This window comes from Oncorhynchus masou, chromosome 21 (genome assembly GCF_036934945.1).
Source record: "Oncorhynchus masou masou isolate Uvic2021 chromosome 21, UVic_Omas_1.1, whole genome shotgun sequence".
Classification (NCBI taxonomy): domain Eukaryota; kingdom Metazoa; phylum Chordata; class Actinopteri; order Salmoniformes; family Salmonidae; genus Oncorhynchus; species Oncorhynchus masou.
In genome coordinates this window covers 15,609,238-15,630,710 of record NC_088232.1, presented here as the reverse complement: position 1 = coordinate 15,630,710, position 21,473 = coordinate 15,609,238, and the positions used below count along the sequence as shown (strand labels likewise).

Sequence of the window (21,473 nt, the reverse complement as noted above, 5' to 3'; positions counted from 1 at the left end):
GCTTCTACCCCCAAGAAGGAGTTCTGAACAATTAAACAAATGGCCAGCCGGACTATTTACATTGACGACCCCCCTTTGTTTTTACACTGCTGCTACTCGCTGTTTATTATGTATGCATAGTCACTTTACCTGCTGTCACTTTACCTGCTGTACAAATTACCTCAACTTGCCTGTACCCCTGCACATTGACTGGGTACCAGTACCCCCTGTACATAGCCTCGTTATTTAATTGTTCCGTTAAAATTGATTTACTTTAGTTTATTTAGTAAATATTTTCTTAACTCTATTTCTTGAACTGCATGGTTGGTTAAGAGCTTGTAAGGAAGTAAGAATTTCATAGTAAGGTCTACTACACTTGTTGTATTCGGAGCATGTGACAAATAAACATTTCTTTGATTTGAATTTAGCTAGCTTGCTAAATGTACTTAAGAGTCAGAGCAAACATAGGTATCTAATACAGCACGGTACCAGAGGAATAGGCAATGCATTAATATTTTAGCGAGCTAGAGTGTACTCAGACCGCTTCACATTTTCCACATTCTTACATTACAGCCTTATTCTAAAATGGATTTGGCATTCAGGCCAAAGAATTCAATCTTGGTTTCATCAGACCAGAGAGTTGTGTAATGTCCAGAGAGTCCTTTAGGTGCCTATTTGCAAACTCCAAGTGGGCTGTCATGTGCCTTTTACTGGAGGAGTGGCTTCTGTCTGGCCACTCCACCATAAAGGCCTGATTAGTGGAGTGCTGCAGAGATGGTTGTCCTTCTGGAAGTTCACCTCCCTGACCAAGGCCCTTCTCTACCAATTGCGCAGTTTGGCAGGGTGGCCAGCTCTAGAAGGAGACTTGGTTGTTCAAAACTTCCATTTAAGAATGATGGAGGCCATTGTGTTCTTGGGGCCCTTCAATGCTGCATACATGTTTTGGTACCCTTCCCCAGAACCGTGCATCGACACAATCCTGTCTTGGAGGTCTAAGGCCAATTCCATCGACCTCATGGTTTGGTTTTGGCTCTGACATGCACGATCTGTGCTGTGGGACCTTATATAGACAGGTGTGTGCATTTCCAGATCATGTTCAAATCAATTTTATTAACCACAAAGGGACTCCAAATCAAGTTGTAGAAACATCTCAAGGATGATCACTGGAAGCAGGATGCACGTGAGCTCAAGTCTCATAGCAAAGGGTCTGAATAGTTAAGATATTTCAGTTAATACATTTGCAAACATTTGAAAAAACCTGTTTTTGCTTTGTCATTGTGGGGTATTGTGTAGATTGAGGAGGAAATTGTTTATAGAATAAGGCTGTAATGTAACAAAATGGGGGAGAAAGTCAAGGGGTCTGAATACTTCCTGAATGCGCTGTTACACAACACTAATATGTGAACAATGTTTTTTGTGAAGATATGTTTCATTTTGGGGTTTTTAATAACACGTTTGGTAGCAACGTGAAAATCGTTGTGAAAATCTATTTCAGCTCAAGTTGACAACGAAACCCACAATGCAATTCTCTGGGCACCGAAGACTTGGATGTCGATTAAGGCAGCCCCCCGCACCTCTTTGATTCAGAGGGGTTGGGTTAAATGCGGAAGACACATTTCAGTTGAATACATTCAGTTGGACAACTGACAAGGTATCCCCCTTTCCCTTTATCTTGTATAGAACAAACACCATGCACTACCAATTTACCAGTGTACATTCTCACAACGTTCAACCTGCAGATCGATGTGCCTCAGAGTAGTCTGACATTTGTCGTAGAATTACAAAATTACTTTTATATTATAATGTCTTGATATATTAGAACATTCACACTGTTTTTCTTGGAGGCAACAGAATAGGAGTCTTAAGAGCTCATGTGTTTGAGATTTAATGCTGACTGTCGACTTACAATGGCTTGGTGATAAGACAACATTCCATTCCATGATTAGTGTCTGTGTGCCTGTCTGTCAGTGCCAGGGTGACCCAATCTTCAGTTTATTTATCCCATATGGCAGATGAATACTGGACTCCATCATTCTGAGGGAAGGGCTTAGTATCCTGTTGCATTAGTATTTCTGTATAAACAAGCAGTACCTGAACTAGCGACAGATGTGGCGCAATGTAAATCTTGATGTCTGTTGCATGAGAGTACAATGAACCTTTGTTCACGTATCTGTTCTTTGTCACAAGGACAAAAAAAGGAGTTGTAACCGAATCCTGTTTAATTGGGCTTTAACTCTACACCATTGGGTGCCCGTTAATGCTCCATTACTGCAGGAATTTAAAAAGTTCAGTTGTTTTGAAGAAATCTAAGTCTCTCCTTCAATTAGAATAATTACCACGACACATTCATAATGGCACCAAACAATGCACCCTGGACTGAAGAGGCAGAACGGTGTTAGACCCTCTTAAATTATATTTCTCGAGTTAGAAATATTGCTAAAATATAATCAATGGCTAATTCAAGAGACGACAACCTCTCGCGTTATGACATCGGCCATCTGACATGTATGACAGACGTTTTCGTGATTATGTAGCGAGAGCGTTTATCTCAATGCTACATCATAACGGCCGATTTTCTGACTGCTTGAACTGCAATAGCTCAGATACACATTAAATCGATTCCCTGAGTCATTTCATGTCGCTCAGAGATGCACAATAGCAGTATACCAATCAAGGGGGCTGAATAATTTTGCACGCCCAATTTTTCAGTTTTTGATTTGTTAAAAAAGTTTGAAATATCCAATAAATGTCGTTCCACTTCATGATTGTGTCCAACTTGTTGTTGATTCTTCACAAAAAAATACAGTTTTATATCTTTATGTTTGAAGCCTGAAATGTGGCAAAAGGTCGCAAAGTTCAAGGGGGCCTAATACTTTCGCAAGGCACTGTATGTGTTTCAACCCTATGCACTAATTACTATTTTTTTAAACATAAAATACCATCAAAAATATGAAACATTTCACAGTGATATTTTGGCCATATAGCCAAACCCAAGCCTTACCTGGGATTTGAGCGCCCAGTATTCTTCTGATCCATACTCCACATGTTTCAGAGATGTCATGTAGTCATAGCTGATCACGGCAGTCTACAAGGAAAACAGTCAAAAATACATATTTGTTCATTAATGTGCTTGCATGGTTGTGTACCAACAGTGGATTCAGCCCGAAATCTGGGTGGTTGTGGTTATTGATCATAGCTGCAGCCTGTCCAAAAGGAGATCAGAGACTGATGTGTTTGTGTCACGATGTAAGTCAATAAGTCATTTTAATCAAAGTTTAGTTGAACCAAACTGCAGGCTTCGTGCAAATTCTTGCCTACGGCGTATCTTACCCTATAAAATGACATGTGTATTTTATTTGTTGTTGTTGCTGTTTTGTTGAGCTGGGTTTAATTTAAAATAGTACCACCCACCAGCATGGCATTGTTAATTCAAATCAGAAACACCTGCAAAGTTCGCAAGTCACGACTGAGCGGCGCAATAGCAAAGATGGTGGATAAATGAATATAGTTCACTCAAGTCGTTTACCATTGGAAAAAAATTGTCAGTTCCTGTCTACTTACTGAAGTGGGTCTCCCATAAACACCAATGCAATAGCAGCTGGGTAGGGCTGTCCAAGACACATTTTTATTTCATCTTGGTCTACTCTAGGTCGTCCGTTCTTTCAACCAATCGATTGGTGTACATTTTTAAACGTGTATTTTTCCCTACACTACCGGTCAAAAGTTTAAGAACACCTACTCATTCAGGGGTTTTACTATATTTTTATATTATCTACATTGTAGAATAGTGAAGACATCAAAACTATATAATAACACATGGAATCATGTAGTAACCAAAAAGTGTTAAACAAATCAAAATATATTTTATATATATTTTGATCGAACCAATCTTGAAGTGTGGAATCAGATTGGTCGGACCAGCGTTAAACAGACCTGAGCACGGGTGTTTCCTGTTTTAGTTTCTGTCTACAGGCTGGCAGCAACAAAATGGAGTTGGTCAGATTTGCCAAAAGGAGGGCAGAGGAGGGCTTTGTATGCGTCGCGGAAGTTGGAGTAACAATGATCCAGAATTTTACCAGCCCGGGGTCGCGAATTCAATATGCTGATCAAATTTAGGGAGCCTTGTTTTCAGATTAGCCTTGTTAAAATCCCCAGCTACAATAAATGCAACCTCAGGATATCTGGTTTCCAGTTTACACAATAACCCAACATTTAATAAATTTTAGAAAAAGGCTGCAATGTCACAAAATGTGGGGAAAAAAGGCAAGCGGTCTGAATATTTTCCGAATGCACTGTATTATTTTTGAGCAGTGGCAAAAGTCTCTGTCCATCCCCATTGTCATATACTTGGAAGCCAAATTGTTCCCAAACTGGAGATTTAAACAATGGAGAATGCCATTGGCTAATCGACCCTACCACTCACCATTGTACAGAACTAGTTCCCGGCTGCTCTTCACAAAAGGATAATTTGAAATGAGCCAATTAAGATTGGAATTTAATTGCAACGTGCGCGTAGGTTCTATTTGTTTTAACTGAATAGACCTTAAATATTTTTTCAGCTCAGATTCGCTCAAGAGGCATACACTGCCGCGGAGACATAACCTACAGGTCTAGTTCTTTTCTATGCATAAACCGAAGTCCCCATATAGAGCGGTCCGGTACGAATACATGTACCGTTACAACCCTAGTTTGTGTGGTTGGTATACTATACTGACCAGACGGATGTGTTTGTGTACTCATGGTTATGTGCTGTGGCTCTACAGTAGGGTCTGTGTGGTTGTGTACTGACCGTAGCTGCGGCCCGCCCGAAGCGGACCAGGCTGATGTCATTGGGGTCCAGTTTTTTGTTGTTGTAGTAGAGGTAGAAGCCTGACGACGCCACCACTGCCGTTGCAACAGACGACACTTTCAGCAGCCGGCCAGCCATTGGAGGCACTGGGGGAGCGAGGAAAATATGGTCCAACAACATTACACTCTGGTATACTCAACTAATAATAAAGAAATAAAGTTGATGAAGTACACATTGAACAAAAGTATAAATGCAACATGTAAAGTGTTGGTCCCATGAGCTGAAATAAAAAAGAACCCAGAAATGTTCCTAACATACGAAAAGCAAATTTGTTTTACCTCCCTGTTAGTGAGCATTTATCCTTTGCCAAGATAATCCAGCCACCTGACAGTTGTGTCATATCAAGAAGCTGATTAAACAGCATGATCAATACACAGGTGCCCCTTGTGCTTGGGATGATAAAAGGTCTCTCGAAAATGTGTGTTGTCACACAACGCAACAGACGTCTCAACTTGAGGGAGCGTGCAATTGGCATGCTGACTGCAGGAATGTTCACCAAAGCGGTTGCCAAAGAACTGAATGTTAATTTCTCTACCATAAGCTGCCTCCAACATCATTTCGGAAAATTTGGCAGTTTGTACAACCGGCCTCACAGCCGCAGACCACTTGTATTGCATCGTGTGGGCTAGCGGATTGCGGATTATCAACGTTGTGAACAGAGTGCCCCATGGTGGGGTTATGGTATGGGCAGGCAAAAGCTACAGACAACGAACACAATTGCATTTTATCAATGGAAATTTGAACACACAGAAATACCGTGATGAGATTCTGAGGCCCATTTTATGCATCTGTTTTCCCAGTCATGTCAAATCCATAGATTCAGTCAATCGAAAAATGTATTATTCTCATATGAACTGTAACTCAATATAATATTTGAAATTGTTGCATTTATTTTTGTTCAGTGTTTACTGTATATAAACCATTTCCAAACTCTTTGCACTTTCAAACCTTCAACTAATAAACAAATAGCGTGTACAAAAGTTTCAAACAGTAAAGGTTACATTCATTAAAGTAGCTTTTAAAAAGACTGTGGGGAGAGATAACAGGATGCAAAGTAGTGTTTCTAAATATTATATAATACTCAAGTATTTAACTACTGTTGCTTGAAGAGGACAGTCTTCAATACAGTCACTGAATGTAGCAGCGTCTGCATTTAAATCATAGATTTCTTTAACTCCAGTGCAATAGTCACCACTGTCATACTTAGAATGAGCACACGCAGGCTGGCATTGAGTGATATATGGAAGACACACAAGCATGATGACAAGCTTATGTTGTGCACGCACATTTTAAATACTTTATTTGAATCCATTACTAAAATTTATATTTTTTTAAAAGGATCCAAAACATTCCAAATGTCCCTGTATGCATAGCAGTCAAGGGTACAAAAAGCACCACCTTCTCCAAACAGCTAGGGTTCCCACAAAAGACGAAATAGAGCAGCCCTAGTTTTTGGTAGCCCCGCAATCTGGAGGCCACACACTGTCAGCCAATGTACGTGTCCAAATATCTGTGCAACCAGCTTGCACCTACACCCGAGGCTGTCCAAGTGTGCCACAAGGGGCTGGCATTTAAGAAACTTGTCGGCAGAGACCTGCTCCATGCAGCCATCAAATGAGCACCTCCCTCTGGCATATTTGGCACACAGGAAAACACATCAGCAACATCAAACCATCCTCTTAAACACAAGAATATTTATAAATGTGTGCTGTTGGTGAGACTACCCGTCTCACCTCGCTGTCTATCAGGTCGACAAGGCAGTCATGTCTAACAATGTACAAAACACTGTATGAACAGTAACCATTCACAACAAGGGAAACAAACTCCATTGCATTTGACTCATGAAGAACACAAAATAGGTCATGGTTTGCAGGGTACAAGAGTGCTAGGTTATATTTTGTTTGTTGAAATTGCAGTATCAGCTTAACAGTAGAGGTGAGAATGTCCTCGCCAATGGCAGCATTCTGGTACAATACATGGAATGGGAGACAGAGGTGTCAGCAGTCTGGAGCTGCAAGTTGCAGCTGCATACTTAGGCCAGTGTTGCCATAGCTGCATCCGTCTGATACCGAGGAGTGTTTTCCTTGATGTAGGAGGAGATGTTCCGTCATGGGTGACAAGAAGCCTCCACAACACAGGGGTCTGCCACAACTGCATCAGAGGCAGTCACTGGCTCAGTTTGCGTATCAGTCCATGCCCATCTGAGCTCCGGTTGCACGGGTCCGGCCAGTCTGACCAGACTCCAAAGGCAGCAGCACAAGTGTCCAATTGGGGTTCCTCCTGAAGCCCAGGAAGTTGTCCTCATTGTCAGTGGCACATTCCACTTCTGTTGGTCCAGGAGGAGGGAGGCTCTGGCTAAGTCCCAAACTGGCACATCGTTTCTGTTGAGCATGTTCAACAGGTGAGTCAGTCTGGTAGCAGTAGAACGTCACGTGTGGTGTGTGTTTAAGCATAGCCACTTTCTCACCACTTGAATGATTTTGTTATTAATTTCACTCAGAACCTACTTGGTATAAGCACATTGGCAAGCAGATGTTGAATCTTTGCTAGACCACCGATCTCACAGCATCTAGCTTCATGGCCACAGGCAGAGGGGAAATGTCAATAATTTCAAGTCTGGTTGAATACTCATGGACAAGCCCCCCCCGCTAGCAACATTTAACTTACATTCATGATAGCTGTATGTTTCATGCAGAGAGAACACTAGTGTTGGGGGCTTATCAGTTCATGCTTTGAGACAGCAATTCCAGTTTTTATGCAGAAAACATGCTCATTCATGCCGTCTGTGTCTGTATATGCCTTTTGTTTGGGAGAGAATGCCTGAATCTAACAGCCATGGTAGTATGTGGGCGAGCAAGCATTTCATGAACACTTTACAAAGGGAAAGAGGGAATTGTCTCTCCATGTATACAGAACAAAAATATAAAATGCAACATGTTTCGTGTTGGTCCCTTTTTAAAAAAAGCTTATTTCTTTTCTTGTGCACATTTCTCCTTTGCCAAGATAATCCATCCACCGGACATGTATGGCATAACAAGAATCTGATAAAACAGCATGATCATTACAGGTGCACATTGTGCTGGGGACAATAAAAGGCCAGTTGTGTCAACCCAATGCCACAGATAACTCAAGTTGAGGGAGAGTGCAATTGGCATGCGGACTGCAGGAATGTCCAACAGAGCTGTTGCCAGAGAAAGTAATGTTCATTTCTCTACTATAGCCCAACTCCAATGTCACTTTAGAGAAATTGGCAGTACGTCCAACTGGCCCCGTAACCACAGGCCACGTTGTAACAACGCCAGCCCAGGAACTCCACACTCAGCTTCTTCCCCTGCGGGATCACACTTCCCTTCTATGAACTGTAATTCAGTCAAATCTTTGAAATCGTTGTGTTTATATTATTGTTCAGTATAGATGGATCATCTGGAACATTGAATGTTTTTTAGTATTCCGTGGATAAGAGCACCCAGACATGAATCGGGTACCTTTCCATTAATCAGACAGGCATTGAAGATATGCATGAGGGCATGGGAGGACTGGGGCCGTGTGGCCTTTAAAAAACCTCATAAGTGACACCATCGGATTCACTTGCCTTGTTTGGTAGGGAAATCAACACATTATCTACCTCCTCAAGGGTGAAATTGCATGTCTCTGGGAAATAGGCTGGTTTTACCATTTCAATTGCTTCAAACCAAGGGGGTGTGGTCAGCAGAACTCTTGCGTTTGTCATTATATTAGTTCTGTACAGTTAACGGTGAAACATCCATGCAGCATCTGCATACCAATCATTGATCTGAAATCAGTTTCATGCCGATATTCATTCATTCAATAGGTACGCAGATTGTTTAGAAGAAATCAACTGTGGGAGCAATTATTAGGAAATGGAAGACATACAAGACCACTGATAATCTCCCTCGATCTGGGGCTCCACGCAAGATCTCACCCTGTGGGGTCAAAATGATCACAAGAACGGCGGGCAAAAATCCCAGAACCACACGGGGGGACCTCGTGAATGACCTGCAGAGAGCTGGGACCAAAGTAACACAACCTACCATCAGTAACACACTACGCCGCCAGGGACTCAAATCCTGCAGTGCCAGACGTGTCCCCCTGCTTAAGCCAGTACATGTCCAGGCCCGTCTGAAGTTTGCTAGAGAGCATTTGGATGATCCAGAAGAAGAGTGGGAGAATGTCATATGGTCAGATGAAACCAAAATATAACTTTTTGGTAAAAACTCAACTCGTCGTGTTTGGAGGACAAAGAATGGTGAGTTGCATCCAAAGAACACCATACCTACTGTGAAGCATGGGGGTGGAAACATCATGCTTTGGGGCTGTTTTTCTGCAAAGGGACCAGGACGACTGATCCATGTAAAGGAAAGAATGAATGGGGTCATGTATCGTGAGATTTTGAGTGAAAAACTTCCATCAGCAAGGGCATTGAAGATGAAACGTGGCTGGGTCTTTCAGCATGACAATGATCCCAAACACACCGCCCTGGCAACGAAGGTGTGGCTTCGTAAGAAACATTTCAAGGTCTTGGAGTGGCCTAGCCAGTCTCCAGATCTCAACCCCATAGAAAATCTTTGGAGGGAGTTGAAAGTCCGTGTTGCCCAGCAACAGCCCCAAAACATCACTGCTCTAGAGGAGATCTGCATGGAGGAATGGGCCAAAATACCAGCAACAGTGTTTAAAAACCTTGTGAAGACTTACAGAAAACGTTTGCCAACAAAGGGTATATAACAAAGTATTGAGATCAACTTTTGTTATTGACCAAATACTTATTTTCCACCATAATTTGCAAATAAATTCATTAAAATCCTACAATGTGATTTTCTGGATTATTTTTTTTCTCATTGTGTCTGTCATAGTTGAAGTGTACCTATGTTGAGCATTACGGGCCTCATCTTTTTAAGTGGGAGAACTTGCACAATTGGTGGCTGACTAAATACTTTTTTTGCCCCACTGTAACACGGTTGAAGTCAGAAGTTTACATACACTTCGGTTGGAGTCATTAAAACTCATTTTTCAACCACTTCACAAATTCCTTGTTAACAACCTATAGTTTTGGCAAGTCGGTTAGGACATCTACTTTGGGCATGACAAGTCATTTTTCCAACAATTGTTTACAGACAGATTATTTCACTGTATCACAATTCCAGTGGGTCAGAAGTTTACATACAAAGTGGACTGTGCCTTTGAACAACTTGGAAAATTCCAGAAAATGATCATGGCTTTAGAAGCTTCTGATAGGCTAATTGACATCTTTTCAGTCAATTTGAGGTGTACCTGTGGATGTATTTCAAGGCCTAACTTCAAACTCAGTGCCTCTTTGCTTGACATCATGGGAAAATCAAAAGAAATCAGCCACGACCACAGAAAACAAATTGTAGACCTCTCCAAGTCTGGTTCATCCACGGGAGCAATTTCCAAACGCCTAAAGGTACCACCTTCATCTGTACAAACAATAGTATGCAAGTATAAACACCATGGGACCACGTGCCATCATACCGCTTATGAAGGAGAGGCGTTCTGTATCCTAGAGATGAACGTAATTTGGTGCGAAAAGTGTATCAATCCCAGAACAACAGCAAAGAACCTTGTGAAGATGCAGGAGGAAACCGGTACAAAAGTATATTTACCCACACAACCTGAAAGGCCGCTCAGCAAGGAAGAAGCCACTGCTTCAAAACCGCCATAAAAAGCCAGTCTACGGTTTGCAACTGCTCATGGGGACAAAGGTCGTACTTTTTTGGAGAAATGTCCTCTGGTCTGATGAAACAAAAATAGAAATGCTTGGCCATAATGACCATCATTATGTTTGGAGGAGGATTGCAAGCCAAAGAACACCATCCCAACCGTGAAGCATGGGGGTGGCGGCATGTTGTGGGGGTGCTTTGCTGCAGGAGGGACTGGTGCACTTCACAAAATAGATGGCTTCATGAGGATGGAAAATGATGTGGATATATTGAAGCAACATCTCAAGACATCAGTCAGGAATTTAAAGCTTGGTCGCAAATGGGTCTTCCAAATGGACAATGACCCCAAGCATACTTCTAAAGCTGTGATAAAATGGCTTAAGGACAGAGTCAAGGTATTGGAGTGGCCAACACAAAGCCCTGACCTCAAACCTATAGAAAATGTGTGGGCAGAACTGAAAGGGAAAAAAAGCATGTGCGAGCAAGGAGGCCTACAAACCTGACTCAATTACACCAGCTCTGAAGGAGGAATGGGCCAACATTTACCCAACTTATTGTGGAGATCTTTTTGAGGGCTACCTGAAACATTTGACCCAAGTTAAACAATTTAAAAGGCAATGCTACCAAGTACTAATTGAGTGCATGTAAACTTCTGACACACTTGGAATGTGATGAAATAAATACAAGCTGAAATAAATCTCTACAATTTTTCTGACATTTCACATTCTTAAAATAAAGTGGGGATCCTAACTGACCTAAGACCGGGAATTTTTAATAGGATTAAAATGTCAGGAATTGTGAGTTTAAATGTATTTGGCTAAGGTGTATGTAAACTTCTTACTTCAACTGTATGCATGTACACATAGATGTTTGGGGTCACTCTGAAATGTCCTTGTTTTTGAAAAGCACATTTTTTCCCATTAAAATAGCATCAAAATGATCAGAAATACAGTTCAGACACTGTTAATTTTGTAAATCACTATTGTAGCTGGAAACGGCGACAATATCTTCACAGGCGTACAGAGGCCCATCACCAGCAACCATCACTCCTGTGTTCCAATGGCACGTTGTGTTAGCTAATCCAAGTTTATAATCTTAAAAAGGCTAATTGTTCATTAGAAAACCCTTTTGCAATTATGTTAGCACAGCTGAAAACTTGTTTTTGATTAAAAAAGCAATAAAACTGGCCATCTTTAGACGAGTTCAGTATCTGGAGCATCAGCATTTGTGGGTTCGATTACAGGCTCAAAAATGGCCAGAAACATAGTACTCACTTTTTAAACTTGTCAGTCTATTCTTGTTCTTAGAATAGAAGGCTATTCCATGCGAGAAATTGCCAAGAACCTGAAGATCTCGTACAACGCTGTGTACTACTCCCTTCACAGAACAGCGCAAACTGGCTGTAACCAGAATAGAAAGAGTGAGAGGCCCCGGTGCACAACTGAGCAAGAGGACAAGTACATTAGAGTGTCAAGTTTGAGAAACAGACACCTCAACTGGCACCTTCATTAAATAGTACCTGCAAAACACCAGTCTCAAAGTCAACAGTGAAGAGGCAACTCCGGGATTTATTTTTATTTTACTAGGCAATTCAGTTAAGAACAAATTCTTATTTTCAATGACAGCCTAGGAACAGTGGGTTAACTGCCTGTTCAGGGGCAGAACGACAGATTTGAACTTGCAACCTTCTGGTTACTAGTCCAACACACTAACCACTAGGCTACCCTGGCCTTCTAGGCAGAGTTGCAAAGAAAAATATCTCAGACTAGCCAATAAAAAGAAAAGATGGGCAAAAGAACACAGACACTGGACAGAGGAACTCTATCTTGTGGCTTGGGGGTAGAAGCTGTAAAGAAGCCTTTCGGACATAGATTTTGCGATCCAGTACCGCTTGCCATGTGTAAGCAGACAGAACAGTCTATGACCAGAGTGGCTGGAGTCTGACAATTTTTAGGGCCTTCCTCTGACACCGCCTGGTATAAAGGTCCTGGATGGCAGGAAGCTTGGCCTCAGTGATGAACATGGCCGTACGCACTAACCTCTGTAGTGCCTTGCGGTCAAAGGCCGACCAGTTGCAGTGACAGGCAGTGACTAGGCAGTGACGCAACCAGTCAGGATGCTCTCGATGGTGCAGCTGTAGAACCTTTTGAGGATCTGTGGACCCATGCCAAATCTTCTCAATATCCTGTGGGGGAATAGGTTTTGTCGTGCCCTCTTTGACTGTCTTGGTATGTTGGGACCATGACAGTTTGTTGGTGATGTGGACACCAAGGAACTTGAAGCACTCAACCTGCTCCCCTACAGCCCTGTCAATGGGAATGGGGGCATGCTCAGTCATCCTTTTCCAGTAGTCCACAATCATCTAATTTGTCTTGATCACATTGAGGTCGAGGTTGTTATCCTGGCAACACACTGCTAGGTCTCTGAACTCCTCCCTATAGGCGGTCATATTGTTGTGTCATCGGCAAACTTAACGGTGTTGGAGTCTTGCCTGGAGATGCAGTCATGAGTGAACAGGGAGTACAGGAGGGAACTGAGCAGGCACCCCTGAGGGGCCCCCTTGTTGAGGATCAGCGTGGCAGATGTGTTATTACTTACCCTCACCACCTGGGGGCGGCCGTCAGGATGTCCAGGATCCAGTTGCAGAGGGAGGTGTTTAGTCCCTGGGTCTTTAGCTTAGTGATGAGCTTTGAGGGCACTATGGTGTTGAAAGCTGAGCTGTAGTCAATTAATAGCATTCTCACATAGGTGTTCCTTTTGTCCAGGTGGGAAAGGCAGTGTGGAATGCAATAGAGATTGCATCATCTGTGGATCTGTTGGGGAGGTTTGCAAAGTGGGTCTTGGTTTTCTGGGATAATGGTGTTGATGTGAGCCATGACCAGCCTTTCAAAGCACTTCATGGCTACAGATGCTGCGGGTCGTAGTCATGCTATGGGTCAGTAGTCATTTTGGCAGGTTAACTTAGTGTTCTTGGGCACAGGGACTATGGTGGTCTGCTTGAAACATGTTGGTAATACAGATTCAGTCAGGGACAGCTTGAAAATGTCCGTTGGTCAGCGCATGCTCAGTGTACACGTCCTGGTAATCCATCTGGCCTTGTGAATGTTGACCTGTTTTAAAGGTCTTACTCGCATCTGCTGCGGAGAGCGTGATCACACAGTTGTCCGGAACATGCATGTTTCAGTGTTACTTGCCTTGAAAGCGAGCATAGAAGTTATTTAACTCGTCTGGTAGGCTAACGTTAGCCACCTAGCTAGAATTTGTAACATACCATACAATTTGCAAATTTGTAACAGAATACTGTAACATAATACAAATTGCAATTCGTAACATACAAAATGGGTGACGGACATCCACAAATTAATACATACCATACGAAACGTAGCATATCATACTAAATGGAGTGGCTCGGATTTACATACAGAATAATACAAAATGCTCTGAGACCAGGCTGGTGAAGCAGAGGCAGGCTGTAATGCAGTAAGCAAAGCAAGAGCAAAAACAAGCAGACAGAGAGGCTATCCAGGCATTTGATTTGGACAGTAAAGCAACACATACACAGCAACAACAAAAAAATATCCGTGCAATCAAACAATAAAAAATAAAAAAGTGATGTCTTGGTTTATATCGGTAGTTGTTCGTTTTTATCTCGAGGTGATAATTTACTAACCTTTTTTTACCACTAGCTACATCACTGGTCACAGTCACGCAGAAAATGACTGCAGCACCAACCTGAGCCACAGCTATATAGTCTATCGAGTACATCAATGAACATTTCAATACTTCCAGTATCGGTTCCTGTGTAATATAATGGAACAGTGGTTGTGGTGAGACGCAGAGTATGGCATTCACTTATGCAAGACGTTTTGTAACATGCGGGGAACAAGACAGCGAACCCTGTTCTAACAAACATATACGTGAGGTGAAATAATATAATTCATAACTAGCTATCGGATAACTGAAAACCAGTACTTTGTATGTCGGTAAGATGTTTTACCTTAATCACAGCCAAACGTACAGCCGTGCTGTCATTCAACCGGTTTCTCGCTTCGACCTCTCAACCCGTCACTTGTTTATAGTTTCGATTAAACTAAAGCCCATATGCATTATGGGTGTTGAAGTCTTGAGTTCTGTACAACAGCTTGATTTATAGGAATTTAACTATGTTTATTGTTGTAGTTATGTGAAATACATTTTGGGGGGTTTAATGCACTAGTATTTGCAAATCACTTCTGTTATTTTTCACAAAAGCTCATAGATATTTTTTCAGATAAATCGGTCAGGACTAAAAATAAGCACATCGTGCGAATACGTCAAAAGCAAGCGACGTGTTAATTTCCCATTTCCTAGACATAATAAAATGATGATCTATACTGCATTTAATAAAATAAAATAAAATTGCTTGCTCGACGTTTATATAAAACTGTTTATCATAATAACTTCACTGATAATGAATATTCAACACAGTAGTTAGATTGATGAACTTGGTGCAGCTCAATAAAAGACGATTATGTCAACTAATAATATGTATTGTTCGTCAGGCATTATCAAGGAAAAGTTCCACACATTTCCCCAACATTTTGGTAAGCTTTACTGAGCTGTTATGCAGATGTGGAAATGTGAACTTTTGGTGTGATTAGGCCTTACTTGAAGCTGTATCCAAATATGCTGTTTTGGTATAGAGGCTTCCTAAATGGTACATTGGCAAGTGATTATAGCCTACCTACATTTATCAATACCATTTGGTTTAGGGCTGCTGATAAGGTGTGTGTGCAGCGTGGACAAAAAAGAAACCAACACACCTTCGTGCAAGTGCACATACACATCCACACACACATCCAGTACACACAGAGGTTAGATATTCCCTTCTCTCATTCTCACATACACACCTCTCTCTCTCTCTCTCTCTCTCTCTCTCTCACACACACACGCACACGCACGCACACACACACACACACACACACACAAGAGGGAGGGAGGGAGAGAGAGAGAGAGAGAGAGAGAGAGAGAGAGACAGATAAAGAGAGAGAGAGAGCACAGTTAAGAACAATAACTAACACACATTTTTCCTGTATGCCCTACTTTTCATGCTGAGTAATGGCAATGTCTTGAAAGTCCCTCTTTTCATCTCCCATGTGCATAAATACTAAACATGCCTTCTTCACTATTACCCTGCCTTCAAGTTCCAATCTCTTTGTAGGATTTTTCAAAATCTTTTCATGCTTTTTATCCTATTGACTGTACAATTAGGCCGTAAGCACACAATTTCCCTTTTTTTACCCTGCTGTTAAATGAAACTGAAGATGAAGTAACAAAATCATTACAGAATTTATCTTAATTGCTTGGGGTATTGTGCGAGGACGTGGGTGAGTGTTTTGTTGAGTGTGGCTTCTTTTCTTGCACCCAGTCGCTGCTCAGCAGGAGGTGGCCTGTAGCTGAGGCGTACTGCAGAGGATTACACACATAGATATTCACTGGGGATTTATACAACCTTTACTATGCAGTTGGTTTCCTAACAATCTGTATCAGGCCCTCTTCAACTCAACTGAGTCCATTTTTTTTCAAGCATCTTTAACACAAAACAACCAACGCATTACACAAAACAAAAACACAAATACATAGGGACATTTTCTTCCTGGTAAATTATATGCTATTTCATGGCCATGTTATTATTTTATGTGCCATTAAGGAAACTCAAGAATCATTCCGATATCTTTTGGGAGTTTTTATTATTTGTCCCCAGCCTTTTTCTAACATGATTTAATCCACTGTTGTTTTTGTCAATATATTCATCCACTCTGTGAACATGGGCTCATGAGAGCTTTTCCAATGTTTCAGGACCAGCCTTTGAACTGATACAATACCTAAAACATCATATTTTAAATCCCCCTTGTTTTAGACTTGTTACTCAACAGACAGCCATGGTGACCAAGGTACAATCCAATGCCATCTCCCATGCACTGTAATTCTTTGTCCCATAGGGGGCGCACATCTGGGCATTCCCACAGTGCATGAAGGACAGTTCCTTTTGCCCCTTCATATCGCCAACACACATCATCCTGTGATAAACCCATCCTATGTAACCTTTGAATTGAAAAACTTTAAATTGTATACTTTTTCCCTTGGGTTGTCTGACATCTTGCCAAATATTTGAAATAATATACATCCATGTCTTCTTACAGTATGTAGCTCACATTGTAAATCCCTTTGCCACACAATTCTCAAGTTTTTTTACTTTAACAGCATTTCGCAAAATTAAGAATCTGATTGTACAGAGCGTGGTGGAGAAAATAAATATTCTACATTATTGCCTTTTTCATAATGGCACCACCTAGTGTTGACACACAGCTTTTCATTTGCATATATCTCCATAGGTCAATATCACAAAGGTTATATTTATTCCCCATTTCTTCTTCAACGTCTCCCAAAGTATGAACCTTTCTCTTATCCATTTTTTCCCCACATTATTGACAGTTTCCCCACACAAATAGCAGGATTATATCATACAGAACCATATTGTATATTTGTCTATGTGGAGACTCTTTAATCCTTTGATGTATTGACAACCACAATGCCCTAGAATGGCATAGAATTGATGCCCTGAAGATCTGTACTATTGGCTCTTTGTTGGGATAGAATATGTAATGGTCCAAAGGAGCTGTCAAACTACTGTCCAATCTCTCCCCAGCCCCCTCTCTCCTCAGTGCTTAGCCATTCTGGACAGCTCAAAAGCCACATTGTACAGTTTCACATCTGGGAGGCCCTTGTCTTTCTTTAGGGGTATGGATTTTCTGCATACTGATGCATGTTTTTTTTCCTGACCATATAATATCTTAACAATACCATTACACTGCTTGAACATGTATGATGGAATGCATGTCGGTAGCATCATTGAATTATAGTTCAATTTAGGAACAACCATCTGTTTTAATTGAAAACATTTTCCCCCATAAACTAAGATTTCACAACTTTCCCTTGTCCATTTATTTTTTGCAGAACTGGAAGCATATTGATGGCCCACTATTTTATTCAACTCTGATGTCAATATAATCCCCAGATACTTCATACCAGATTGCATCCACTTTTTTTTACTTTTACCCTTTTTTCTGAGAAATTGCTAATTGCTCTGAGCTTGTAACACAATGCAATGGAATAAATATCAGCATGTTTGATGTTTATATCAGAGTATGTGAGCGGAGCTGGAGTGGAGGGAGGAGCAGAGCGAGATCCCAAAGGATGGAGCATCTGCCTTCTCGGCCTCTCCAATTTTGAGCTTTGATCATCACGAGCACAATCTTTTAAATGATTAGCGCTTCTTACTTTCAGCTTTTCATGTTCATAAAAAATATTTTCATTCAAATCATATGGTTTGGTTTCAATACTTCGAATGGTTGGTCCAAATAGTCACAAAAATCGATGGGTGTTGGTTAAATTGTGATTTTAATGAATAGAGCGAATTTGGACCGTAGTTTTTATTTCCTGTGAGCAACAAGCAATTTTTCGCAGAGCACAGGAGCAGTGCTGTGCTGTGAGCAAGAGTTCCGACTGCCCATATTTGCTCACATACTCTGGTTTACATAGACTTGTTTTCTCATTGCAGTCATCAAAACATCATGGTACTTTGGATAGGTGTGAGCGTTGGTACACTACATTTAGTTAGAAGGTTGGGTTCACATCCTACTTATCCTTTTAGCTGGCAGGTTAACAATTCATTTTAAACTGTGCATCCGTGGTATTACTTGGGTTGTTGAAGACACAAAATCCTGTAGACACTAAATTAAACACATTTAGCAAGATAATGTGGTTTCACTGATATAAAAAAATAAACCATAGCCAGGATTCAATCTTGTGCCTATGTTGGTGTCTGATCCCAAATCCCTGTCCCCACCTGCTGAGCAACTGTTCAGGTGATTCAAACTAAATGGGTAATTAAGGTACCCAGTAGAGGTTGGTGTTTAAAGGGAACTTCAATCAATGCAGCTGTAGAAGCACAGTGGCTTGGAAAAACTCCCTAGAAAGGCCAAAGCCTAGGATGAAAACTAGAGAGGAACCAGGCTATGAGGGGTGGCCAGTCCTCTGCTGGCTGTACCGGGTGGAGATTATAACAGAACATGGCCAAGATGTTCAAATGTTCATAAATGACCAGCATGGTCAAATAATAATAATCACAGTAGTTGTCGAGGGTGCAACATGTCAGCACCTCAGGAGTAAATGTCAGTTGGCTTTTCATAGCCGATCACTGGGGACAGCAAGGAGTCATCATGTCAGGTAGTCCTAAGGCATGGTCCTAAAGCTTAGGTCCTCCGAGAGAGAGAAAGAAAGAGAGAAAGAGAGAATTAGAGACAGCATACTTAAATTCACACAGGACACCGGATAAGACAGGAGAAATACTCCAGATATAACAGACTGACCCGAGCCCCCCAACACATAAACTACTGCAGCATAAATACTGGAGGCTGAAACAGGAGATGAATGGAGAGATGCTGGAATAAGCTTTGAATAGGTCAGTAGCCTACATAGTAATATGAGAATGCAATTGCTGAATTTATGACGATTTTCTAAACTTGTTTTTGAAAACTTTCAAAAGTAGCAACAGGTCCATGAAGAATAAACAACCCTTTACATAATAGAGCATAGAAGCATAGAAGCAGTCATCTGCTATTTTAACAACGTGCACAGTTCATCTTTCATTGTCATTCCCAGCTGATACAGTTACTGTGTCTATTGGCATTTTGTCTGATGGTAATGGGGCCACCTTGGCAAACATGTCAGAGTGGTTTTACCCTCCTGGTGTCCCATATACAACAGGAGTTCCCTGATCCTGGTGAAGAATACACAGGGGTTCTCCCTCCCTATATTGACTCATACCATTCAATTCAATAATGAAAAAAGTCAAGACAAGTCAAACTGGTGTCTCGTAAAAATGTTGTGCCGATTGCCAGGTCTCTCTCCAATCAGAGACATCAATATCAAGCCCTTCTGTCAGTTGACTTCATCACATCATTTTGCAAGTCTCCATACATGCTTCTGTGAACACATACACACAAAGTCACTGTTGTATCAACAATGACAGTTAGGATAGGTAACATCTGACACACAAACAGGTACTATGTTGGAGTTTGACAGGTCAAACAAAACCTACCTAATTCTGTTCTCCCCATCGACGACCGTTGGTGAGCTGGCAAGAGGTGAGGCTGGAGGTGAAGTCTTTGCCAGAAACCCATTGATGGGGACAGCAGCGTTGATCAGCTCCTGGACCCTCATCAAAGATGCAGGTCTCTCTCTCTCTCTCTCTCTCTCTCTCTCTCACACACACACACACGCACAAGCACACACACACGCACACACACGCACACACACACACACACACACACACACACACACACACACACACACACACACACACACACACACACACACACACACACACACACACACACACACACACACACACACACACACACACACACACACACTCAGAGAGCACTGATTATATTATCAATGGTGGATATGGTTAGCCTTAGAACCAACCTGATTGCTGTGTTCACCTTTCAATTTCACTTCAGATATCATAAAATGTTAAGTAAAATAGAATGGTGAACAGGCTAGGCTATTCCACCTAGTTCCATCAGGCTAGGCTATTCCCTCGGCATTATATGCATCTAAGAAGTAGAAAATGAGCATCAAATAATGTAAGTTTACATAAATGATGTTTCACAATTGGGTTATCAAATGTAGTTAAGTGGGTTACCTTCTGTATTTGTACAAATGATGAGCCTGTGAAAGCTGTTGCCGCTGACAGGTGAAGGTTGATGGCCGGAAACTTGCTAACATGTGGCTGACTGTTCCATTCATAGGAATGTTCACAGCGAGAGCATGTCTGCATGATTCTGATGAGGGCTCTCTTGCTGGTCTTCCCTATGCTGCATGTTCTGCTGCAAACTGGACATCTCTTGAGCAACTGCAGCAGGCAATGTTATGAGGTGGTGTTGACTGGGAGGTCCTGTGACAGGGTGATATAATAGACAGCCAAGTGGTAAATTGCATTTTGTTCGAAAGAAAGGACAAAGCTTTTTGCTAATGCACTTCTTAACCAAAATAATCTGCTTTGCCTGGGGAATAAGCCCACTATTCTATCAAGCCAGGTATGGACTTGGGAGAGGTGAAGGTTGAGAGCCATGCGTCCTCCAAAACAGGACCCTGCCAAGCCGCACTGCTTCTTGACACACTGCTCACTTAACCAGCAGCACCAATGTGTCAAACACTGTACAGCTGGCGACCGAAGTCAGCGTGCATGCACCTGGCCGTAACAAGGAGTCGCAAGAGCGCGATGGGACAAGGACATCCCAGCTGACCAAACCCTCCACTAACCCAGGCAATGCTGGGCCAATTGTGCGCTGCCTAATGGGTCTCCCGGTCGTGGTCAGGCTGCGACACAGCCCGGGATTGAACCCGGACCTGTAGTTACGCCTCTAGTGATGTGATGCAGTGCCTTAAACAGCTGTGCCACTCGGGAGGCCCCTTACCTGTCTTTGTCGATGAAGCTGTCTGTGTCATAAGGTAAGTAACTTGCGTCACTATACCTCGTTTGTGACTAAGTTGGCTGAGTCTTTGACCATTTTTAGGACCTGGATGGCAGAAAGCTTGGCCCCAGTGATGTACTGGGCGTACACACTACCCTCTGTAGCACCTTGCGGTCGAAAGCCAAGCAGTTGTCATACCAGGTGGTGACGCAACCAGTCGGGATGCGCTCGATAGTGCAGCTGTAGGACTTCTTAAGGATTTGAGGACCCATGCCAAATCTTTTCAGTCTCCTGAGGGGGAATATGTGTTATCCTTCCCTCTTCACGACTGCCTTGGTGTGTTTGGACCATGATAGTTCATTGGTGATGTGGACACCAAGGAACTTGAAGCTCTCAACCTGCTCCACTACAGCCCCGTTGATG

General features: G+C 42.0%; 1 protein-coding gene across 2 annotated transcripts in view; it reads right to left on the bottom strand.

The window, feature by feature from the left end:
• Window positions 1–14,611, bottom strand: part of adck1 (aarF domain containing kinase 1) — a 185,169-nt gene extending 170,558 nt beyond the window's left edge. For both annotated transcript variants that reach the window (XM_064927552.1, XM_064927551.1), the window contains exons 1-3: window positions 14,525–14,611; window positions 4,769–4,914; window positions 2,981–3,064 (exon numbers count right to left, since the gene is read on the bottom strand). In XM_064927552.1, the coding sequence (XP_064783624.1) occupies window positions 2,981–3,064; window positions 4,769–4,906 (222 nt within the window). In that variant the 5' untranslated portion in view covers window positions 4,907–4,914; window positions 14,525–14,611. The remainder of the gene's footprint in view (window positions 1–2,980; window positions 3,065–4,768; window positions 4,915–14,524) is intronic.
• Window positions 14,612–21,473: the final 6,862 nt, after the last annotated feature.